At 47.9% G+C, this 23,003-nt stretch overlaps 1 protein-coding gene across 1 annotated transcript in view; it reads right to left on the minus strand.

The window, feature by feature from the left end:
* Positions 1-18,109, minus strand: part of LOC121444168 (electroneutral sodium bicarbonate exchanger 1-like) — a 34,489-nt gene extending 16,380 nt beyond the window's left edge. Inside the window, exons 1-2 of the mRNA XM_041645964.1 lie at positions 17,942-18,109; positions 263-344 (exon numbers count right to left, since the gene is read on the minus strand). Coding sequence (XP_041501898.1) covers positions 263-344; positions 17,942-17,986 — 127 coding nt within the window. The 5' untranslated portion in view covers positions 17,987-18,109. The remainder of the gene's footprint in view (positions 1-262; positions 345-17,941) is intronic.
* Positions 18,110-23,003: the final 4,894 nt, after the last annotated feature.

The raw sequence follows: 23,003 nt of genomic DNA on the forward strand, positions 1-23,003 counted from the left end.
AAGGGTTTTTGCTATTGTTGATATCTGTGCTGAGTGGCCCAGTACTCCATGCCTGTGTCTCAAGCTGCCTACTGGGTCCTGCACCAAGCCTATCAGACAGAGGCACTCTTATCTCTGCTCTTGTTTAAGATAAGGACCAAGAGGCAAAGGAAGGTAGCTGTTTTCCCCACAGGGTCCCTCAGCCAGGAAAAAAAGAGTCAGATGTGAACCCAGGTCTCCAGAGGGCTTTTGTTTTCCCTGGCCATGGGAGGCAGCCTCTCACCTTCCAACTCTTCCTTCTCATAGTGAATGTTGAGGGTTGTGCTGGTCCCGCCCTGATCCACCACAGCTTCCTCATCTGGTCTCTGTTTAAAAACAGATATGCAAATGGTCACAGGAATACATGCATATTCATTCTCCAATGCAAACGACCATGGAAATACACGCATATTCATCATTCAAATACTCCAAACCACAGTACATACCAAGGCTCCTCTGAGATACCTGGAGGGGAAAACAGTGGTTTATATATATTTTTAAGTTGGAACTTCACATCCCCTTGAGATGCAAATATGGCAGTCATTCTCTTTCCCAGGCTGTAACATTAAATAACCATACCCCGAGATCACAGATGTGGTAGAAGGAGTTAAGACTGAGCAGCTCCATCCTCTCCAATGGCCCAGTTACACATCTGCAAAGGCAACTCCAGCAGGCACTTGCCTTGAATGGTGACTGCCCCTCACTTCCAAACTAACCTAACAGCCCCCAGTTTTTATGTCCTAAAGGCATACTGCAATTCTGCTTAGCAAGGAAACAGAGATGTGGGGGCTAGAGAGATGGACCAGTGGTTAAGAGTGTGTATACTCTTGCCGTTTCCAGCCTCTAACTCCAGCTCCAGGAGATCCGATGCCCTCTTCTGGGCTCCGTGGGGCAACTGCACTCGTGCACACACACTCACACACGTGTACATAATTCAAAACAAAACAAGCCAGGCATGATGCACTCGGGAGGCAGAGGCCAACCTTGTCTATAGAGCAAGTTCCAGGCCAGCCAGTGTTGCATAGCGAAACTGTCTCAGAGAAGAAAGGAAAGGAAAAGAGGGATATTTTTAAAAGACTCTAGCCCCATACACAGCACAGAAACATTCACATAGTAACTGCTCAGTAAGACTTTTTTTAAGATTTAATTTAACTTTATTTTATGTGCATTGGTGTTTTGCCTGCATGTATGTCTGCGTGCAGGTGTCAGATCTTGGAGTTACAGACTATTGGGAGCTGCCATGTGGGTGCTAGGAATTGCACCCAGGTCCTCTGGAAGAGCAGCCAGGGCTCTTAACCACGGAACCATCTCTCCAGCTTCCAGAAAGTCTTTCTTAAAAGAATGCTGTGACCCAGTCCCCTCCTCCTTCACAGGCATCGGGCCACTAAGACAAACACACTAAGTGCTACTCTGGACTTACTTTCCCTTTCCCGGCGTGAGGCTCCAACTGGGCTACTTCACCACAGGGACACAGGCACACTCTCACTTCCACGTGGCCTGTGCACACTGCCAGGCTTGGTGCTTCCCCCAGCTCCTTAGCTCGCCAGGATCGCCCTCCAGGTATAGCTCAGATCTCCAACTCACTCTGAAGCCCCCACATCATCAAGCCCATCTACGCCCACCCCCCCACAACACAATGCTGAAGACAGGCAATCCAGTTCTCCAGCGAGACGATATTTTAATGAGATTAACATAGATATTCTTAGAGAAATAGAATGTCAAATGTCAAGTCGTGATTAATTTGATAATTTACTTTTGTAGATATTTAAAATTACATATTACTACTATGAAAAATATTTAAGAGATAATAATAAGTTTTAAAAGCAAAGTGGAGAAAACTGTGATTTGCTCCATCTTAACAAAGAAAAGGGAGCTGGAACATAAACGCCTGGCTAGACTTTAGAGCACAGGGCTGGAGAGAGCTCCACCAGTCGCCACATGACCTGCACACACAGGGCAGGTGTTCACAGACACAGACACACATGAATAAAAGTACATCTCTTCCAAAGGGAATTCTCAAATTAAAAACCAAACAAGCAGACGTGAAATTGGTGGTGTAGCTATTTCAGAAGATTGATTCTAAGTCAGAGTGCACAGAGCTGGAACACGGCCGGCTGGGGCTGGCATTCCAACTCCAGATCAGTTCCTGGCAAAACAGGAGACAAAGAGAAACCAGGACAAAGTAGCCAATTGCCCAAGCAGTACACATTCCCAAGAGACAGACAACAGCAGCGAAGATCATAAACTGCTTTTTCTCTTTTTTGGCTTTTGAGAACAAGTCTTTCTCTGTAGCCCTGGCTGCCCTCCCACGGGCTGTCTTGCTTCAGCCACCCTGAGAGCGGGATTAGTGTAAGCCACTGCGTGGAGCCCCCTGAGCGGCCTGCAGTCACCATGCCCTTGGTCGCAGCACTCACACTGGGCATCGGCATCTGAGGGCACAGTGTGCTGTGTGGTGACTGACTGTGTGAACTGTGTCATCCCCAGTGTGGCTGAGAGGAAGGACTCTCAAAGGGTTCGAAATGAGACATGAGAGCAGAGACAGAAGGTAAATAAAAAGGCTACGTCTTTCTCACGTGGAACGCATCAGTGAAAACATACGACACATCCTGTGTCCATAAATAGCTTTAAATTAGTAGATATTTTTAACCTCTGTCCTTTCAAAGGCCTATAACACATGATCAACTGTAGCTCGAAGTATCATCGGCACCAAGATTATGACCTCTGAAAATATCATTCTCTACTTAAAGAAATCAGAGTTTCTTGAAAAAAACGAAACAAAACAGCTGATAGAAGGGCATAGTGGCGTCCGCCTTCAAACCCAGCACTTCAGAAGCAGGAGCAAGAATATCTGTGACTGTTACAGGCCAGCCTGGCCCACACAGTAAGACCCTCTCAAAACAAAACAAAAATTGGCTGGCTACAGGTCTGGAACGTGTTTGAACCCTCCCGTTTTATCAGACAGTAAGAAAGCAAGAAGAGCAGCAGACACACGGCCACGGGCACCAGCAGCTGCTTTGGAGGGTCCTTGCCAACCACAAGTAACCTGCGCTTCAGTGTGGACAGGATTTCAGTAGGCTACACAGAACAAATATGCTAAGATCTGTGAGTCTGTGCACTGTAACATCTAACAAGAAGCATTGTCTGGCCTGTGCAGGGCCTTGGGTTCAACACACACACGACACGCACACGCACACACAAACGCACACGCATGCACACACACACACACACACACACGCTTGCGCGCGTGCGCACACACACACACACTTGAACTGATCAGCCTTCGTTGAAGGACAGTGCTATCAAGGTAACTCTTCACTTGGGAAGGTGACAGTTTGTCTAGGCTCTCTTCCACGTGAACCAGAGCAGATGAGAGAGGCTTTTCATTACAGAATAAATGAAAAATATCTTTTAAAAATTCCCAAACACCACTTGAAAACCGCTTGCGGACTGCACAGGCTTTCAGTGGCTGCCAGCGAGCAACGAGAGACAATGAGTGACTGGGGACTGCGGTATAAATCGTCCCTGAGTCTGATAAAGAATCTAAACCCAAATACAAATTCACCGAGAATCCAGGGTTTTCACAGGGTTTCACAGAAAACACCACCATGGAATACAGTCAGCAACACTGCACTCCGTCCACTCAGCCGGGTGCCGTCAGCACAGCGCCATTAGCACTGGGATCGCGGGCTCTTACACCATTTTCTGTTCCAGAAAATTCAAGCAGGTTAAACAATAAGCCTAGTAGATTTTTATTCAAACCATTAGCTGTTTCTTTTTAAAAAAAAAAAAAATTGTGCAGGGCCAACAAGATGTCTCAGCAGGTAAAGGCCCTCACCACCAAGCCTGACAACCTGAGCTCAATCCTTGAGACAGGACCCGCACGATGGAAAGAAAACTGACTCCCCACGTTGTCTTCTGACCTCTCCATGGGCGCCATGGCATGTGCATGTGTGCACAAGATACAAAACAAGTAGATAAGAAACGTGATTTTAAAATGTATCTAGGGGCAGGCGGTGGTGGCGCACACCTTTGATCCTAGCACTTGGGAAGCTAAGGCAAGGATCAATGGGTTCCACACCAGCCTGGACTATGCAGTACACAGCCAGACCCTGTTCAAAAGCAAGGTCTGCACAGCTATTGGGATGGTCAAGAATCTAGGACACTAGTAACAACAGACCTCCCTCTTTGCTGCTGGGGAAAAACACAATTCTGCAGCCACACTAGAAGACAGTTTCTTCCAAAAACAAATTCTTACTTTATAAATCAGTGTTGATAGTTACCACCCAAAACTTTATTATTTTTATTATTATTATCATTATTTTGGCGGTAGTGGAGCACACCTTTAATCCCAGCACTCCGGAGACAGAGGCAGGCAGATCTCTGTGAGTTCAAGGCCAGCCTGGTCTATAGAGCAAGTTCCAGGACAGCCAGGACTATTACACAGGGAAACCCAGTTATAAAAAGTTTTAAATCAACACAAAAACCTGAACATAAAAGCATGCAGAAGTTTTATTCATAATTGCTAAAATTTAGAAGCAACCAAGATGTCCTTCTTGGTGAACAGATAAACTGTGGTCAATCTAGACAATGGAGTAGTGTGGGCTTGAAAAAGAAATGAACTATTAAGTCATAAGAAGATGAATGCCTTAAATGCATTTTATTAAGTGAAAGAAGCCAATTCAAGAGGCCATGAGACCTGGAGACACAGGACGGTGTGGGAGAGCTGGCCTGGCATGCATGAGGCCCTGCAGACACAGGACGGTGGGGGAGAGCTGACTTGGCATACATGAGGCCCTGCAGACACAGGACGGTGGGGGAGAGCTGGCCTGGCATGCATGAGGCCCTGCAGACACAGGACGGTGGAGGAGAGCTGACCTGGCATGCATGAGGCCCTGCAGACACAGGACGGTGGGGGAGAGCAAGCCTGGCATGCATGAGGCCCTGTGCTCCATCTATAGCACTGCATAGAGAAGAGAAAAGAAAACTGAAAAAGAATTATTAACTCTCCATAAACTTTTAACCCAGTGTGGTAGCACACTCCTGTAACCTCAGAACTCAGGAAGCCGAGGCAGGACAATCACTAGTTCTAGGGAAGTTGGGTTTGGAGTGTTTTGTTATTGCTTTTAAGAAAGGGAGAGAAAGGAAGGAAGGAAGGAAGGAAGGAAGGAGGAAGGAAGGAAGAAAGAAAGGGGAAAGGAAAGGAAGAAAATTCCATGTACTGAATAATTCCAGCCCTGTGATATTCAGGAAAAGACAAAGCTATGGAAACAATAAAAAAGAAGAATGTAGGGACTAGAGAGATGACTCAGAGGTTAAGAGCACTGACTGCTCTTCCAGAGGTCCCGAGTTCAATTCCCAGAAACCACATGGTGGCTCACAGCCATCTATAATGAGATCTGGTGCCCTCTTCTGGCATGCAAGCATACATGGAAGGGATGTTGTGTACATAATAAATAAATAAATAAATAAATAAATAAATAAATAAATAAATCTATCTTTAAAAAAAAACGAAGAAGAAGAATGTACTGGTTGTGATGGCGCATATCTTTAATCCCAGCACTCAGGAGGGTAGAGGCAGACAGATCTGTTTGTTTGTTTTTTACTGTTTTTATTAAGCTATACCTTTTCTCCTCTCTACTCCTTTCCATCCCCTCCCTTCTACCCTTGCCCATTACCCCCACACTCCCAATTTACTCAGGAGATACTGTATTTTCTACTTCCCATGTAGATTAGATCCATGTAAGTCTCTTTTAGGGTCATCATTGTTGTCTAGGTTCTCTGGGGTTGTGAATTGTAGGCTGGTTTTTCTTTGCTTTATGTCTAAAAGCCACTTATGAGTGAGTAGATTTTATATCTGTGTTTCTGGGTCTGGGTTACCTCACTCAATATGTTTTTTCCTAGATCTATCCATTTGAACTGTGAGTTCAAGGCCAGTCTGGCCTACAGAGTGAGTTCCAGAACAGCCAAGGCTACAGGGAGAAACCTTGTCTGGAAACCTTCCTTCCCCCCCGACCAAAAAAGAAGAGCTGGGGGGAGGAGCTAAAAGGTCACACACAAAGCATTTGGGGGCACGGGAATGAGTCTGCATGGTCTAAGCATGGGGGGCCCATGTCATCAAACATCTAAGCCTACAGAATGTCCTGCACTAAGGCATCACCCTAGTGCAAGCTACGGACTTAGCACAGAAAGCTGCTCTGCTGGGGAAGTGGATAATAAAAGAGGGCGGGCAGGGGGTGGGACAGGGACAAAAGAGAATGTTCTGTGCCCTCTGCAGTGTACTGTGAAAATAAAGCTGTTTGCCTCAAAGTCTCTCAAATCAGAACAAACATGGGACATGTGGGCCAAGTGCCAATGCGAATGGTGACAAGGCCACTTGTGGTCAGCGAAGCCTGCTTCCCTTTGGACCACGGGCTGGTGTGGTGCAGGCCGTAAGTGTAGAGACACACCGAAGAATTATCAGATGAAGCTAATGTTTCAGAGCCAAGCACGACGTTCACACTTGTAATCACAGATGAGGCAAAAAGATGGCCATGAGTTTAAAGCCAGCCTGGGCTCTATAGTGAGAACCAGGTCTGGGAGGCTACACAGAAAGACCCTGGAGAGGGGTGGCAGGAAAAGGAGGAAGGAAAAAGACTGAAATTGGCCTATATAGTATTTCTTTTTTTTCGACATAGTGTTTCTCTGCTTAACAGCCCTAGCTGTCCTGGAACTCAGTCTATAAACCACGCTGGCCTCAGACTCACAGAGATCCACCTGCCTCTGCCTCCCCAGTGCAGGGATTAAAGGCCTGCCCACTGTGGCTCAGTTAATCCTCAGATGCACCTTTTAACCTCCGCACCTCCCTCAGCCCCATATGATGAACACGATTTCCAGCGCACAGAGGCTCCTACTTGCAGAGAAGTTGCAGAGTCCACAGTCTTCCCTGCAGAATCATTTTCTGTTCTCTTTTGTGTGCACGAGGGGCTAGGAATCACGTTTTAGTGGAAAACAACTGACTTTACTCACATGCGCTCTGCTTACCTAGCTTATCTTTCAGGTCCTGAGTTTCCCCTCCCTCCTGCTCTCCCTCCCTTCTTGCCTTCTTGATTTGTTTTTTAAGACAGGGTCTCAGTATGTAGCCCTGGTTAGCCTGGAATTCAGAAATCTACCTGCCTCTGCTGGGCTTAAAGGCATGTACCACCACACTTAGCATGGAAACACACTGTCATCCGTGAGTGTCCCCTAGAGCCCAGCACAGTGGCCTACACTGAACCCAGCATGCGTCCCTGTAAGCTCCAGGACAGGTGTCACTTCCTGACTAGGACAATGCCAGCACGTGACAAGTAACTTCCAATGAGGAATATTAGTTTCTGAACTCATGTTGTGTGTGTGTGTGTGTGGTTTCTCTGTGTAGCTTTGGAGCCTGTCCTGGAACTTGCTCTGTAGATCAGGCTGGCCTTGAATTAACAAGAGTTCCACCTGCCTCTGCCTCCCAAGTTCTGGGATTAAAGATGTGCGCCACTACCACCTGGCCTACTTTCTGAACTCTTTATGTTATCATATAGTCTCTTGAAGCCAGGTATAATTTTATATGGAGGTAATTATTAATGTTGACTACCAAGTTACTATCCAGCTAGAGCTAGTCTCCAAGCTGATATTTAAATATCCAGCATCACTTATAATAGTTAGTACCATCTCAGCAGACAGCCGGCATAGCACAGAACAAGGTGCCAATATGGAGAGGGAGGAAGAGAGGTAGAACTTATAGATTTCTCTAAGACTATAAATCAATAGCGGTGGGAGGGAGGGAAGGAAAGGGATAACTGATACAAATACATTATAATCTCAAAGAATAAAATTAATTATAACAATTTAAAAAACACATCTTCAACATTATATATGTATATATACATATCTATATGTGTGTTATGTGTATGTATGTATGTATGTCGTTGTGTATGGAGAGAGAGAGTAAAGTCAACTACTGGAAAACTTCAAGCTTTCTTATCTTGGTTATCCAGAGCTGAGCTCACTGACAGATGTTCGTCCTCTTTGTCCGCCAGAGGAGCAGTCACTATCCGCATCCATTAGCAGCTGGAACACTGAAAAGGCCACACTGGAATATGAACGTGCGTCCTGGCTCACATAAAGTCATGTTTAAAAAATAAAAGAAAAAATAATTATAATTATAACTAATTCACAGAAATTTAAACAGAATGGCTATCTGATTATATTCCTTTATTTATAATTTGTTGTTGAGACGGGGTCTTTCTATGTAACCCTGGATGTCCTGGAACTTGCTATGTGGACCAGACTGGCTTTGAACTCACAGAGATCTGCCTGCTCTCAGGTACTTTTTAAGGTATGGTAATTGTTTGGAAGTTCCATCCCAAGCCCCCTCTCCTGGGAGTTGTCTCAGTCCAGACTCCAGCTCCAAGAAAGACCAACAAAAGATGACCCTCCCCAGAGATGCTCAAGACCACACCCACAGGGTATTTAAACTGCCCCACAGACAACAAACAGTGGTTTCTGGTCTTCCTTCCTTCTCCTCTCTGGGGGGCTGGAATGCCACCTGGGAGCGCTGGTATCTGTTAAACCCAGGCTTTCTCTAATTCGGTTTGCTCTGACTTAGACTATTGCAGCAGCAGAGAGGCTTATCAGGCTGCAAAACCTTTTCAGTTAATAATCCTGTGATGTGCCATCAATACATTGTAAAAGGCGCCCTTCAGCTGGGATTTGAGCCTGGAGAGAGACAGAGAAGAAACAAGATGTGTGTTCATTCTTGATGCCAAGTCATGGGCACAGGGTGATTCACTATGCAAATGTTTCTCCTTTGATAGACATTTGAAATGTTCCCCAAATTTCAAGCATATGCCAAAATTGTCTGAAACTGTTAAGTTTAAAAGAAAAAAAAGACTGGGCCTCCTGGTCTATGGCTGCTGCAGGGGCCACCCAGTACGGTTGTATTTGCCTCTGCCACCATCACTGTCCACAGAAAGCAAGATTTACCAATGTGGAGTCCATGAATTCCTAGAATACCTGTGGATGCTTCAGAGGAGGGGGCGGTATGTGTGCATGTACGTTTGGTGGTGTGGGGGCTGCCCACGACTTTTACCAGAGTCTCAGAGGGCCTTGTGACTCAAGAACGATTATATTCACAGGAAACACATTAAACACGCTTAAGAGAAAAGGAGAGGGAGGGCAGGAGGGAGGGAAGTAGTGAATTGGAAAAACAACATGTAAAGTAATCCTCTTTTTATATTTCCTCTGAGTGGCTCATGAATGATGCCTCCTATTAAGCCTGAATTGGACGGTCCCAGGGATTAGTTAGAGCTGAGGTGGCTAATTCAACTAAAGCTTTGACACTGGGATGCTGGAGAGAGAGTCAGTTGCTAAGCACTTGCTGTTCATATAGAGAACCAGAGTTTGCTTTCCAGCACCCAAATCAGGCAGCTTTCAATCAACCACAATAACTCCAGCTCCAGGGGATCTGACACCCTCTTCTGGCCTCCACAGGCATGTGTGCTCGCAAGTGCCTATGTGCGCAAGCACACACACATACACACTCAGAGACAAATACACACGTACACACGAACAAAAATGATAATAAACTTTTTAAATTAAATCATTGACATTGCATGGCATGTCTTGAGAGATAAAGTGCTGTTTATAATCCTTAAAAAATTGTCTTTTCCAGGAGAAAGCTCCCCAAACTAGTTATCCAACACTTGAGAGAGGTCAGCTCTGAGAGCACATCCATACAGCCGACATGTGGACCGAGCAGGCTGTATTTATATACTGTGTGTGTTGTGTGTGTGTTCGCGCGCACGTGTGTGTGTGTCTGTGTGAACAATTAAAGAAAACCAGACTATGATGTGAGAAAGAGAGCAAGAGAGTGAATGAGAAGGGTTGGAGAGAGGAAAGGAAAAGGGAGCTGGGACATGACTATATTATAATTACAAAACATAAAAATTATTACTAAAGAAAATGAATGAAGCAGGACACGGTGACACATCTTTAATCCCAGCACGCAGGAGGCACAGACAGGTGATCTCTAAGTTCAAGATCAACCTGGTCTACAAACTGAGTTCCAGGACAGTCACGGCTACAGAGTGAGACCCGGTCTCAAGAAAAAAAAAAATGAGTCTGATTTTGGTAAATTAAAGCCTTGCTTTCAGTGATGAACAAAGAAAAAGACAAAAACAGGGCTAATTATTATTACATAATGCCCTAACTCCTAGACACAGCCAAGAAGCTGCAGGGAGAATGAAGGTTGTGGGCACAGGCCACGCAGAACCCCTTCTAGACACATTGCCCCTGCTGGCTATTCTGGACTTGTGCCCAAATGAACTCCATCCCTCTTCTGGTACGAGCATCCCAACTTTATCTCAAACACCTCTTCCATCCCCAGCCCCAGTCCACCCCATGGAGCCAATGTTTGCAGTCTTCAGCTGCGGCACTCCCCCCAACCATCATTCGCACCCAGAACATCAAGAAAGCTTTTGCTGAGTGCTGCAGAGTGAGCTCCAGGTCCCCCAGGCGAGCACTCCGCACAGAGGACATCCTCAGACCTACCTCCTGGGTTTCTAGTCAACCAAAGAACAGGAACTAATTTCAACAAAAGGCTTACTTAACGCCTACCAGTTTTGCTACAGATATCACATACTTAATCTTCACAAGGTCCTAAATCAAGACAAAGTAAGATCTCACAGGAGCCGAGAGGGGTTACAAGGTTCAAGTTTGTTATTAATTATGTATTGATAGTGCCCAAAGCAAAGGCAGTGCCAATTTTGAGTGTTCCAGAAAACTAATCATGGATTCATACCCACAGCTTGAGATTCACACCATCTTCCCAAGCCGTCAGTGCTCCAGGACCTCACATACCCAAGAGTCCTTTTGCTCAGCAGCTCTCAGCTGTTTCCAGCCCCTGGTCCATCTGCCTCTTCACCTGGATTCTGGCCCTCAGTGGAAGCCTGGCCGCCGAGCCTGAGCCAGCTCTCTACTTTTCTTGCGCATGTCCAACTTTGGCTTAGAACAAAAGAAGCAAAGAGGAGATCTTTTTGGTGGCTTTCTGAAACAAAGAGCCATGCAGTTCTCGAGCGTGAACTCTGTGGATGACAGCCATGTGCCTGCCTCATGCTGAAAGGTTGGACATGCCTGAGTGCCTTCACTAACTTCCTCACTGCCTACAAACACCGGTCCACAAGGCCTGTGGCAGGAGTCGTGAGCCATGAGCTGCCCTGTCCCTCGCACCCTCCAGCAGTTTGCTGGGAAAAGAGACTCCACAGTGGCTCTGCCATTCTTCCCTTGAACCCCACTTAGAGTCGCTCCTAATTAGCACAGACTTGGAGAATAATGGCTCTTGGAGAGATGCCCATCTGATCCCCAGTGATCTGAGTTTGTGACTTTACCTGGCAAAAGAGAATTAAGACTACAGCTAAAGGTCACATCACTGATCAACTGACCTTCCAAGAAGTCTGTTGGAAATTACGTAAACTCCAGAGTAACTTCCTGTAATCTAAAGCATTGTAAAGCCAGGTGTGGTTGTACTCCAGCACGTGGGGGACTGAAGCAGAAAGAGCACAAGTTCCAGGCCAGCCTGGTCTACACAATGAATTCCAGGCCAGCCTGGTCTACACAGTGAATTCCAGGCCAACCTGGTCTACACAGTGAATTCCAGGTCAGCCTGGTCTACACAGTGAATTCCAGGCCAGCCTGGTCTACACAGTGAATTCCAGGCCAGCCTGGTCTACACAGTGAATTCCAGGCCAGCCTGGTCTACACAGTGAATTCCAGGCCAGCCTGGTCTACACAGTGAATTCCAGGCCAGCCTGGTCTACACAGTGAATTCCAGGCCAGCCTGGTCTACACAGTGAATTCTAGGCCAGACTTGGCTACACAGGGAGATGCTTTCTTTTAGAGGTTGTTGTGATGGTTTGTTAGATACACTGGTTGCTTTTGCCAAGGACTTGGGTTTAGTTCTCAGCACCCACATAATTGTTCATAACCACCTGTAACTACAGTTCCAGGGAATTCAATGCCTTCTTCTGGTCTCTGGGGTAACTGAAGCATCCACATGCATGCAAGGAAAACTCTCAGCCATGTAAATATTTTCCAAAATTCATCCACAAACAAAAGAGGCAGAGTAGTAGAATCAGAGAGGAAGATTTGAGGTAAAATTTTTGGCCTTTAAGACGTGATTTCTGGCCCTGAGGCAGGAAGAAGAGAAGGGGGAAACGAAGAGCCAAAGAACATGGGCTAGTCTTAATCTAACAGGATGGGAAGGAACAAAGAGACTCTGTCCTGAGGCTTCCAGAACCACAGCCCTGGCGACAGCTTATGCTTACAAGCAAAGGCATCAGACTACCACTGCAGAACTGTTCCCATGTAGACACAGGTAGTTTGAGACACTCTGCCTCTGGTAATGTCACGGAGGCAGTAAGAGGCTAGTGCAGTGTGTGTATTTGGACTCCCTAACAACCACAGCTAGCGTGAACTTGTTCTTACCTTATGGGAAATGACCAAGGCTCCTAAGGTGTGCTGCTGTAACCTAGCAGCGCATTTAGAGCCGACTTGCTGCTTTTCCTTGTGTTGATGACTACGGGCCCTGGTTACGCTGCCAGGGCAAACAGCACTGAGATGGGTATCTAAGGCTCCTAGAAAGTAATCGTGCAGCCTGAGCTGCCCCGTTTTCTGCCCACGGCTCTGCTTGGCCCACAGCTCTGCTACAAAGCTTCCCAGCAGAGCTGGAAGGGCATGGCAGAGGGTACCCACAGGTTCTCACGCCACCCCACCTGCTAGGAGAGGACGGGGTCGGCTTGTTATTCTGCAATGAGGTGACAGGGCAAACTCCATCCAGGATTGGCACTTTTGTTCAGTAGTGTTGAGCAAATTCTTATCATCTGCTTACCACAAACTGACCATGACCCTTGGGATGCCAATCTGCTCTCCCTGGAGTCGCTCGTTCATTTGTTCAGCAAACAGGTTCTGTGTTCCTGTGCCAAAGTCAATGGACACTAGAAGCCACAGCTCCTTCGGGAACTCTTGTCCTGCGTGTTTGTTCCCGGTCTACCGTAAGAGACAGGGGCATGCTCTTCCAGCCGGCTATATGCCTCAGTCATCAAACACACGCCAGGGTTTGGCACCGTTTCCTGGCTGTTTGTTTAGCCAGAGTCTCACACAGCCCAGGCTGGCCTTGAACTATCTATGTAGCCAACATCAATTGTGAACTTTTTTCTAGATTTATGTGTATGAGTGCTTTACCTGCACGTATATGTGTGTGTGCACTACTTGTGTGCCCAGTTTTAGAAGAAGGCATCAGAGCCCCTGGAACTGGAGTTATGGTTACGAGCCACCATCGGGTGCTGGGAATTGAACTAGGGTACTCTGCAAGAGCAACAAGTGTTTTTAACTGTTGATTCATCTTTTTTTAAGCATTACACCGTGTGTGTGTCTGTGTGTGTGTGTGTGCACGTATGTATAGTGTATGCAGGCATGTGCTGCCATGGTGTACCTATCAAGGTCAGAGGACAACTCTGTCCAGTCTGTCTTTTCCTACCTTTATGCAGGTCTCACAGTTCAAACTCAAGTGGTCATACTTGTCCAGAAGTGCTCTATCCATTGTTCCATCTCCCTAGCTTTGACCTTGAACTAATTCTCCTGCTTCTACATTCCAAGTGCGGGGATCACAGCCATTTGCTCCTATGTCTGTCTCCAGGGTTTGGAGTTGGTACAACTGTTCTAGCACTGGTGCACATAAAAGCCAGGCTTCTTTGCTTTCCTTGTCACTATTTCCACGCTCCCTCGACGTCCCGTCGATGCCCTTCTGTTCAGTGTCTCCACGCTCCCTGGACGTCCCACCGATGCCCTCTGTCCACTGTCCCCACGCTCCCTGGACGTCCAGTGATGCCCAGCACTACCTTACCTGGACGCTGTGATGCCCGACCTCCCAGTCCTTCCAGCACTTCCTTCTGGTCAATTCTGAAAGTGCTGTTCAGCAGAACTGAGAGGCTGTCGGGTGTTCTAGCACAAAGTAGGGCTTTCCCTAAGCTGTCTGGTTGCTTTCTATTACTCCCAACTTGTAAGGGCTCATCAACTCCTAAAATGTCAGTAACACCTCAGAGAGCTTAGCAAGGTGGATGATGCAGGCCACGTTGACACAGCCTGCATCATGCCAGCAGCCTCGGGCTGGCCTCCCTCACTCCAGCCGGCTGTACTCCAATGCATTCCTTGTGTGCCTTTCCAAGCTCTTCTGGTCCTCACTCAGGGCCAGGCGCAGCTCCAGATGGCAAGACAAACAGCTGTGGTAACGCACAGTAGTTGAGGGCACAGCCTTGGGAGAGCAGCGGCTCTGCCCTTTCTGGAAGTCCCTTCACCTCACTGCATCTCCATTTCTTTGTTTATGCAGTGGGACCAATACAGGTGCATATTCTCAGGATGACAGGAAGATAACTGGGATGTGAGGTTGGGCAGTACAGCCACAGAGTGCTTGCCGGGCATGTGTGAGGCTCGGGTGCAATCCTCAGCGCTGTCACTAAAGAAAGGGGAACACGTGGAAAGCAGCCAGCTTGGTGCCCGGCACATAGAAAGCATTCCCTGCTCACACAGCAACGAAGGGAAGATCGGGCAAGTGGCAGGAGCAGAGTGGACACATGGGAGTGCTTGGCGGGAGGAGTGGGCAGAGGAGACCGAGTGGCAAATCCTGGTGGAGCTCCATGGAACCAGCTCTGAAGGCCAGAATGGAATTTCCTCAGAGAAGAGACGGGAAAGTTTCTGCAGCTCGCTAACCTGAGCAAAGGTACCAAAGAACGGGGAGCTTATGAGTGTGCCACTAACAGCCATCTGCTGCTTCGTGCAAATCCTGTTAGTAGACCACGAGCTCCTAAGAGAAAGACTTCAGCCTCCCGAGTCTTCCCCTCCAGCAGCCAAGCACTAACTGGACACTGGGCGATGTATGAGACAGGGTCACCTGCACGCCCTGCCCTCCTGAAACTTCCTCAAGAAGACAGCAGGACATCAAAACAAGAAGACTCATACACAGTGTGCTAGGGAGGAACACAAAGAGCATCCTACGGAGCAGTGTGACTCAGGGTGGAGGTCAGGGGAAGCTATTCTTCAGGAGATACAAATGAGTCATGACGACACCGAGCTGGAAGAGTGTCCTAGAAAGAGGACACATTCCCGAGCTGTGAGGGAGCTGGTCACACTAAAGAAACACAAAGCAAGCCAGAGTCGGAGTGCACGGCGAGAGAGAAGGGCACTCCCGGCACGATGGGCAAGGCTTCAGTCAGGTCCAACCTTGGTAAGCCACCGCAGAGTTAGGATTTTATTCTAAAATTCACTAGGAAGCCGCTGGCAGGGGTCAAGTGAGGACATGATCTGGCTGGCATTTCTAAACCCCGCTGGCTGCACGGTGGAGCCGGCTGTGAAGAGAATCAAAGGGAAGGGCTGGAGTCCACCAGAGAAAACTCTAGTCTTGGGATGGGGGATGAGATGTCTGGAACCTCTCTGCTTCCATCGAGTCACACAATCTACTCTCTTTGCAAGGCCCAGCTCTCTCGGGTGGGCACACAGGGGGCTTGGTCACTAAGGTCACTGCCCATTGGTTGACTATGTCTCCTCCAGGCCATTCCCACTTCCTTTTCTCTTTCAGTCCCCATTCTCCTCCCCTTCCGAATTCTCAAGTTCCTGTGTCTAAAGCCTGACTTCACGAGCACCTGCTGGTCCCTCCCTTTTCTCTCTCCACTCCGTGACCCACAATAATAATAGCTCAATGTAAAGAACATATTTATTGTTTGTTCAGAAACCCAAACCACCGACCATCAGCAGAAACCTAAGGGTGCCTATGTACTGGCCATAACCCGCACACATTCTGCATGTTAGACACAGGGTCTGCTCACATCCGAGCTTGATCGCCCACAGAAGCCAGAGAAATCTTTCAACAGAGGAAATCTGAGCAGGACTAAAGCTCATCATGACTGCTCTTGGTCCTCAGGTACATATCAGCTTCTTCAGTGGGGGCCAAGGTGTCTAGCTGTTAGGAACCCAGGACACACCCCGCCATTTCCTCCTTGCTCCCTGGGCTCCACCATACGTCCTTGCAGAACGCGCCCCCTATCGGCCACAGGACTGTTGTACATCCTCTCCTCTGTTTCCAAGTCTCTGACCTCCCCTTTCCTTCAGCTGAGAGTCATTCTTCAGACCTTTGCCCATTTTCTTCTTAGAAAAATCTCCTACGATGTGCGTCAATGTACACTCACAGGATGGTCTGAGATGTGTCAAAGCACCTGATTTTATAACAACACAGTTCCTTGTGCAGATCTTTTGAGACAGGGTCTCATTACGTAGTCTATGTGAACCCCAAACACATGATCCTCCTGCCTCAGGCTCCTAGTATTTTGTGTGAAATGAAGATGGGTGACGTGCTTGTCTCACAGAATAAAGACCTGGACGCAGACCCCAGCACCCATGGAAGCAGCCAGCATTGGGGGTGGGGGTGGGGGTGGGGCGAGTGGGTGGGGGAGACAAGCAGATCCCAGGGGCTCACTGGCCAGCTAAAATGGTTCCAGGTTCTGTGCAAGAACATGTTTTCAGTAAATAAAGATAGAGTGATAAAGATACCAGTTATCAAACTCTGGCCACCGAACACACACACACACACACACACACACACACACACACACACACAGGCTGGGGATATGGCTCAGCAGCAGGGTGTCTGCCTTTAAGTAAGAAGGCAGTCCATCCCCAGCATTCTCAACGTCAAAACAAACGAAGCTAATTCTCTTCCTTTCCCAGCAGCTGGGAGGAGCAAGACCTTGGCCTCTTTTTGCTTCTGTCTCCCAAACAGAAGCTGACTATAACATGGTATGTCATGAGATCAGATATGGAAAGATTTCCCAAAAATCTCACATGTATTTATTTTGGTGACTGGCAAGCAAATAGTACTGCCAGGAAAGAAGAGGAGTAGGGAGTGTCACACCCGTATCGCAACACTCAGGAAGTTTCCCCTGCCTTTCCCAGACCCCACTACCATGTCAACCGGGCATTTGTTTCCAAAACCCACCACCCTTCTGCAACAACATCGTCTCGGTTCCCTTCCCTCCTTCAAATCCTCTTTCCAGGGCAGCAATCACATCTGATCCGGGTTTCACAAGGCGGGTGGGTGAGAATTCAAAAAGCTACTACTCGCTTATTAGGGCTCACACAATAAACCGTGATTCACAGAGTCCTTAAAACAGCCCTGTGAAGTAAACCGTACAAACATTACTATTTCCATTTTAATAGATGGGGAAACTGAGGTTCAAAGAGGCAAGTAGCACGCACAAGGTGAGAAAGCCTAGAAGAAACAGACCGGGACTTGAACCCACACACTCTTACTACCTAGTCCAAATGCTTCCTAATATCAACCGCCCCTGCAGTTCCACCATCAACTACTTAAGGCTGGTGGTGTCGTTCCTGGCTTCCCTGGTCCATGTGCAATCCCTTCCTCAGAACTTATCGGCTGTCTGGACAGCAGGGCGACGATACACAAAGCTGGCCACATTCTCAGGGTCTTTGCAAGGCTTCCTCTTAGCCACCGAGGAACCAGAATCAAAACACAAAGACCCGCGAAGGTCCCCGGATACCCTCTCGACCACCTAAGGCAATGCGAGGCAAGGCCAGAAGCCGGCGTCTGCCGCCAAAGGGGACCCGCGGACAGAGGTCACTGGTCCGGGACACCGGGCAGCAGGCGATGCGGGGGCTGCGGCGGTGCCGGCGGCTCAGGGTTCGGCCCAAGGTCACCCTTCCTGGCCACCCTGAGCGCCCCCTGGCGTCCCACGCGCCCCCCCCCCCCCCATCCCCCGGCTCTCGGGGACACGCCCGGAGCCCAGGCTGGAACGGGAGCCGGGCGGTGGGCACCCGACCCAGACTGAGCCGGGGAGGAGCGGGAGGCGGGGCCCACCTGATAGCTGAGGACGCCGTCCGGCTCGTTGCTCCCGGCGGGCATGGCCGGGCGGAGCCCGGTCTCGCCGGTGGATTCCAGGTTGAGCAGCAGCAGTCCTCGCCCTCTGATCCCGTGGGAGCGGATCGCACATGCGGCGACCCCAACCCTGAAGCCAACGCTCAACCATCAGCCGGCGAGGCGCCCGCCACAACCAATCAGAGAGCGGACCGAGCAGCCAATCGGAGCGCCGAGCACGGGTGGACGCTATCTGGCAGTATCCTGAACTACCAGGAAGAGGGCAGGAGGGCGCCAGAGAGCCAACCCCTCCCTGGGCCGGTTGCCTTGGAAACCGCCTCCTCTTCTCCCTCAGGGTGGGCTGGGGGTTCTGGGCTCAGAGGTCCTTTCAACTGCCTGCTAGGAAGGAAAACCACTGCTTCTGTTTGCATTGCAGCACCGACTCTGGGAAAGTGCTGGGTTTAGCTATTCGGATTTTCTTTCTCGGATGATGGATTTTTAAATTAGGAGAAAATCCCTCTCAGAAACAAAGATGGCAGGAGGAAGCAATGATGAGAAGAGGGGCTTCTTAATTGGCTTATTAACTCCAGATTGAAGAGCGTTAGAGAGCGCAGACAGGCAGCAGGCAGGCCCCTCCACAGGCTGAGACTTAGGTCTACCTGCCTCTAAGCCTGACAGCAGACAGTGGAGTTTGAACTGAGGATAATTTCAACTCGTCCTTAAAAAATAAGTACATAAATAACAAAAAAGGATAAGAAAAAAAAGCTTTAAGACAAATTACTATCTAACAGCAGAACTAACAGATCTGAGGCAAGGTTGGAAAATGATGAGTAACACAGTCAATTCCATCTGGTTTTAAAACTTTTTTTTTTTTTTTGGTTTTTCGAGACAGGGTTTCTCTGTGGTTTTGGAGCCTGTCCTGGAACTAGCTCTTGTAGGCCAGGCTGGTCTCGAACTCACAGAGATCTGCCTGCCTCTGCCTCCCAAGTGCTGGGATAAAGGCGTGCGCCACCACTGCCCGTCCATCTGGTTTTAAAAGAAAGCAAAGTAGTTAATCCTCTGAGCGAGTCTTAAGAGAGAGAAAGGGCCCTTTATCTCATAGGCACTATCACTTGAGGCTGGAGGTGAGTCCACTCTGTTGGTGGCAAAGCAACCATGCAAATCATTCGCAGCCTCTGCCAAAGCTCCAGAAGGGAATATGACAAGTCCAAGTTCTATCCCTGTGGTGGTGCGGGCCTACCGTCCAGTCTGGGAGGCTGAGGCCGCAAGAAGTTCAAGGTCAGTTTAGACTCCTGGTGACACCCTATCTCAAAATAAATGAACAAATAAGTCACAACTTCTGCATACCATCCATTGTCTGGAACCAAAACTGGAAACAAGACTGAGCCTTGATGTCCCTGGAAAGGGACTATATACCTGGAGAGATGGCTCTGTCTAAGACAGGCTTCCTATGAAAGTTTAAGGACCTGAGTCCCCTGCCCAGAACCTGAGAAAAAAGCTGGGTTTGGTGGCAAAAGCTTGTAACCCCAGAACTGGGGAAGATAGAAACCGTGCGTTCTGGGGTTTGCTAGTCAACCAGTATAGACCAATCTACCAGGAGCTCCATCTATTGAGAGGCTCTGTCTTAACAAATAAGGTGGAAAGGGTTAGAGAGATGGCTCAGCAGCAAGAGAAGCTGTTGCTCTCATAGAGGACCTGGGCTGGTTTCCCATGGTGTCTCACAGCCATCCACAATGGCGGTCCCAGAATCGGTCCACCTCTTCTGGTCTCCTCAGACACCAGAAATGAATGTGGTGCACAGACACACACGCAGGAAAACAACTGGTGCACATTAAAAAAATAAGTAAAGAGCTATTGAGACCTAGACCTCTGGCCTCCCCATGTGAGTCACACAGGAATGTGCAAAACACACGCACACACACACACACACCATGCACCTTTATTTCTGATCTTCTATAAAAAACCCGCTGCCCAGTTTCTAATCTCACAAACAATGATTTGTGCCTCTGCACTCCACACAGCCACTAAGGATGCTGAGCATCTAGAGGTCTGCAAACACATGTGCACTATGCAGTCTACTCATCAATGTATGGAGGTCCAGCAGGACCTTATTGTCTGAGTTTCATCAGTAGGACCGACATGAAATAAAAAGAAAACCAGCTCTTGTAAGCTGTCCTCAGGCCTCGACATGCGCAGCACACATCTTATTGAGCCGAAATAAAGAGCACGCCAACAGCTCAAGTCTAGAGTGAAGATTAAGCATGGTAACACGTGCAGAGTAGCCACAACCAGGCCAACACAGAAAGTGCTGTCGAAAGGCGCAGTAGAAGTGAGTGTTGCCTTAGAAAATGCTCTTGTCGACTGTGGAGCGCTGGGTACTGAGTGCAGACTTCATTTCCCTGTATAACAAGAAATCAGACCATTAAAGGTTTTCAGGAGCCCCTCTACATACCAGGACCTAATGATATAAAATGTGTCGTTCATTGCAGCAGTTGTGGTGTCTCTATCCTCTCTGTTTCACTAGTGAGAAAGCAGCATCACAGGAAAACTAAACAAAGTCTTGATCAGGCAATCACTAAGCAGGGATTCAATCAGCATTTGTTGATTACAATGGCTTTGCTGAGATCTCATGTACCCAGACCTGGTTGTTCAGTGCTGGGGAACCAGCAATGAGAAAAGTTTGCCCCCTTGGGACTTAGGGGTTAGGTTAGGGTTAGTAAGTCAACAAGGTCATTCTGTAAGTTATGACAGCCACTGTGAAGGAAACTGCAAAGGTATGTGACAGAAGGAACCTGGTTATGTGACAGGGGACGTGTCTCCATGGAGCTGAGGACAATGAGCCTGGCTGGTCCTGGAGTTCCTGGAGGATGTGCTGCCCTATCTTGGAAAAGCTGCCAGAGGGTGGGATGGTTGATAGGACAACCCTGAAGCATTAGACTGGCCCTGAACAAAGGTGGTGGCCAAAGGGAGAATGTCCCTGTTACCTGGCCGCCCCATAAGACAGGTCTCAGCACAGTAAGAGAGGCAGGGCAGGGCAAGGGATCTGATTTCCCTTTAGTTCAGATGTGGAGGCAGTGCCCTGGCCCTTGACTTCAGGGTCCAGAGTCCCATCTTCTGGCCTGTACGAGAATTACAGAAGGAAAGTAGGCCAGAGCCAGAGCTTCTGAGGCTGAGACCTCTCTCCTAGAGCTCATTTGGTCTCTCCTTCCCAAGCTGGGTAGCTGCCTTGCTACCAGGAATCAGTCTTCTAGCTCCCAGCACTCCCTACGCTGGTGTAAAAAGTGCAAATGGGCCCTGGAGCAGGTGGAGAAAAAACATTCAACTAAGAAACAGCATTAGCAGACCCCTGGAAGGGGAGTAAAGTGGACAGGAAAATACAAAAACACACACAGAGAGACAGAAGTCATACAGGCACATCAAATTAGCAGGATACTCGATGGGCATGACCTCATCTAATCCTTGCCACGCCTCTGTGAAGTAGATTCTCTCATCCCATTTCACAGTTGAGAAACTGAGGCTTAGAGAAGCCATGCCCCAGGTCACCCAGCCAGAACAGTAGGTTTGTGGAGATGCCAGCAGCTGAGGCCAGGTGCGTCTGATCCAGGCAGGATGGCTCTTGGAAGCCCTGGCTTCCCTGTCTCGTATAGACCCCACCCTCTCTTTCTGTCCTCCAGATGTAGTCTCTGCTTCTCTCTGCTCTTTAACATCGGTGGTTCACACACTTGGGAGAAAGAGGTTTGTCTTGAAAGCCCTGATACATGACAAATTGTTTAAGTCTCTCTCTGTATACAAAGCACACAAATTTGCAGTGTGTACAGACATAGCTGGGGACGAGGATGGTCCTAAGATACTCACCGGTAGGCAGGTCTATCCCTGTGCAAACATGTAATGTACACTGCACACAAACAGAGTCTACTAACACAAATTAAGAGGACTACCGTGTCACTCCGCGACACAATCCTAAAGGACCACCGTGTCCACATGTTCTACCCTTAACCAAAATGTCGTTATGTGTGAGTGTGTATGCATGTGTGTGCGAGTGTGAATGGAATGCGTGTGTGTATGTGAATAGGAATGCAGGTGAGTGTTAGTTGCTGTGTGTGAATGCATGAATGTATATGTGTGTATGTGATTGTGTATGCATGTGTGTATGTGAATTCATGTGAGTATGTGAGTGTGAATGTGAATGTATGTGTGTATGTGTTTGCATGTATGTATGTATGACTATATATGCATATGTGTATATGTGTGACTGTATAAGCATGTGTGATGAGTGACTATGTATACATGTGTGAGTATGTGTGACTGTGTATGCATTTGTGTGTGACTGTGTATGCATGTGAGTAAGTATATATGACTGTGTATGCATGTGTGTGTATGTGTGACTGTGTATGCATGTGTGTGTGAGTATGTGTGACTGCGTATGCATGTGTGTGTGACTGTGTATGCATGTGTGTGTGACTGTGTATACATGTGTGTGTGACTGTGTATGCATGTGTCTGTGACTGTGTATGCATGTGTGTGTGAGTATGTGTGACTGTGTATGCATTTGTGTGTGACTGTGTATGCATGTGTGCATGAATGTGTATGCATGTGAGTGTGAATGTATATGCACGTCTGTGAGTTTGTGTGACTGTGTATGCATGTTGTGTGAATGTGTATACAGGTGTGTAAGTATGTGTGACTGTGAATGCATGTGTGTGTGAATGTGTATGCATGTGTGTGTGACTGTGTGTGCATTTGTGTGTGACTGTGTATCCATGTGCGTGTGAATGTGTATGCAGGTGTGTAAGTATGTGTGACTGTGTATGCATGTGTGGGTGAATGTGTATGCATGTGTGTGTGACTGTGTATCCATGTGTGTATGAATGTGTATGTGTGTGTAAGAATGTGTGAATGTGTATGCATTTGTGTCAGAGAGTGAGCATGTGAGTGTGACTGTATTGGCTGGAAGCATTTCTTCCTAAGAGACAAAATGACAAAAATGCGAGAAACAAACATCTGAGAAAATGTTCTATAATTGCAATCAATTTTTTCCATCAAAATCATCTTAATTTTTCCTGTT

Source organism: Microtus oregoni, unplaced genomic scaffold (assembly GCF_018167655.1).
Source record: "Microtus oregoni isolate MIOR12 unplaced genomic scaffold, Mior012 000118F_ref0000498, whole genome shotgun sequence".
Lineage (NCBI taxonomy): Eukaryota > Metazoa > Chordata > Mammalia > Rodentia > Cricetidae > Microtus > Microtus oregoni.